Below are 1,941 nucleotides of genomic sequence, written 5' to 3' on the forward strand. Positions count from 1 at the left end.
GCAGCGCCGACGTTAAGGATGAGGTGCAGCATACGAATCACTCATAGTATGATTCAAGGAATGTGTCTGCGCGTACGTACATATATCTGTGGATTGGTCCTCAAGCCATGGCACGGCTGCACGGCTAGGCTCATTTGCACGCTAGCTGCTCCATTCACCAATCAATCAGGGTGGCCTTGCGACGTGCGAATGAATCAACCGCATGTGAAGACTATATAAACAAACGATCGTGAGAATATCAGCATCACATCACCACAAAACCATCAGCCACAAATTAATATAGACCGTACTCATCAGCTTGCGAACTACAGTTTTTCGGATCAGGTACAGATCATAAGTTGTAAAGTTTCGAGGGCACACAGCCATACATATGGCTCCAGCTCGAGTTGTCGCCGTGATGCTGCTGGCGGTTGGCAGTGTGCTGCTGTCTGTGGCTGCGGACACCACAACTGTGCCATCCCCAGAACCGTTCATCTGGCAGAAGGCGCATGCGACATTCTACGGTGGCGCTGACGCCTCCGACACAATGGGTAATTATTCAAGTCACACAACTACATCTATTTGGTGTGTGGCTGCCCTCTTCATCTTGTTCTTTTGTCTATTAACATTTGCGATGTATCTTATATATTGCAGGTGGTGCGTGCGGGTATGGCAACCTCTTCTCCGAAGGATACGGGACACGCACGGCCGCTCTGAGCACCGTGTTGTTTAATGATGGCGCCGCGTGCGGGCAGTGTTACAAGATTGCATGCGACCGCAAGCGTGCGGACCCATTGTTTTGCAAGCCCGGCGTTACGGTCACTGTCACTGCCACAAACTTCTGTCCGCCCAACGACGCCCTCCCAAATGATGATGGCGGCTGGTGCAACACGCCAAGGCCGCACTTTGATATGGCCCAACCAGCCTGGGAGAAGATCGGTGTTTATAAAGGTGGCATCATCCCCGTCATGTACCAAAGGTATATATGCGCTTCTTACTTGTTCAGAAATTAGTCCAGAGTCACTAGAGCCATTTAACCTATAGTTTTCTATGTCACTGCCATACACGTGCAGAGTTCCGTGCGTGAAGCGGGGTGGTGTGAGGTTCAAAATCAATGGTCACGATTACTTCAATCTTGTGCTTGTGAGCAATGTTGCTGCAGCAGGATCGATCAAGTCCATGGATGTCAAGAGCTCTGATTCTGATGACTGGATGCCTATGGCACGCAATTGGGGCGCTAACTGGCACTCGTTGGTGAACCTGACTGGAAAGATGCTCTCTTTCAGACTAACAAACACTGATGGACACACTATTGTGTTTAATGATGTTGTGCCAAAGGGGTGGACCTTCGGGCAATCCTTTGTTAGCAAATTGCAATTCTAGCGAGCAATATCTGCCGACCAATTAATTTATCAGGAAAGTGATGGATTTGTAATAACTGGTTGCATAAAGTGCAAGTTACGGTGTTTAATGTGGGTGTGCTGCTTGTAGCACTGATCTAATTTTACAATTCAATTTGTTCATACTCACTGTGTAATTCATATGGTGTACATAACATCCAATTAATTCTATCAATTGTGTATCCTACAAATGTACTTATACGATGGATTCTGTAAGTTGATTATGTCATTCTGTTGCAATTTATGGTAAACCGCTAGCATACAAGCACACAAAAGTATCCATGTAGAAAACGGAAATTGTGTATTCGTTCAGAACATGTATTGTTTTACTACAACTATTTTAAGAGGAAGGGATTTTAGCAGAAGTGGTCAGGAGAAAGAAAGTGACCGCTTGTCTTTGATGGTTTAAAAGAAGTAAATTTTGAATATGGAATTGTATACCTCCGGCCAGGTCATTTTTAACCTATTTTCTTTTAATTTTATTTCAACCCGCATCTTCGAAGAGTATAATTTTGAAAGTGTCAGTTCTTATTCATATGCAAAAAATGAAAAAAAATCGGTT

At 44.8% G+C, this 1,941-nt stretch overlaps 1 protein-coding gene across 1 annotated transcript; it reads left to right on the forward strand.

Annotated features, from left to right (window-relative positions):
* Positions 1-274: 274 nt before the first annotated feature.
* LOC123064560 (expansin-A24) lies at positions 275-1,450 on the forward strand. Its single transcript, XM_044488017.1, has 3 exons — positions 275-530; positions 634-958; positions 1,053-1,450. Exons 1-3 carry the CDS (start codon positions 371-373, stop codon positions 1,360-1,362), a joined length of 795 nt encoding a protein of 264 aa, XP_044343952.1. The 5' UTR covers positions 275-370; the 3' UTR covers positions 1,363-1,450.
* The last annotated feature ends 491 nt before the right edge of the window (positions 1,451-1,941 follow it).

Source organism: Triticum aestivum, chromosome 3B (genome assembly GCF_018294505.1).
Source record: "Triticum aestivum cultivar Chinese Spring chromosome 3B, IWGSC CS RefSeq v2.1, whole genome shotgun sequence".
In the NCBI taxonomy this organism is placed as follows: Eukaryota; Viridiplantae; Streptophyta; class Magnoliopsida; order Poales; family Poaceae; genus Triticum; species Triticum aestivum.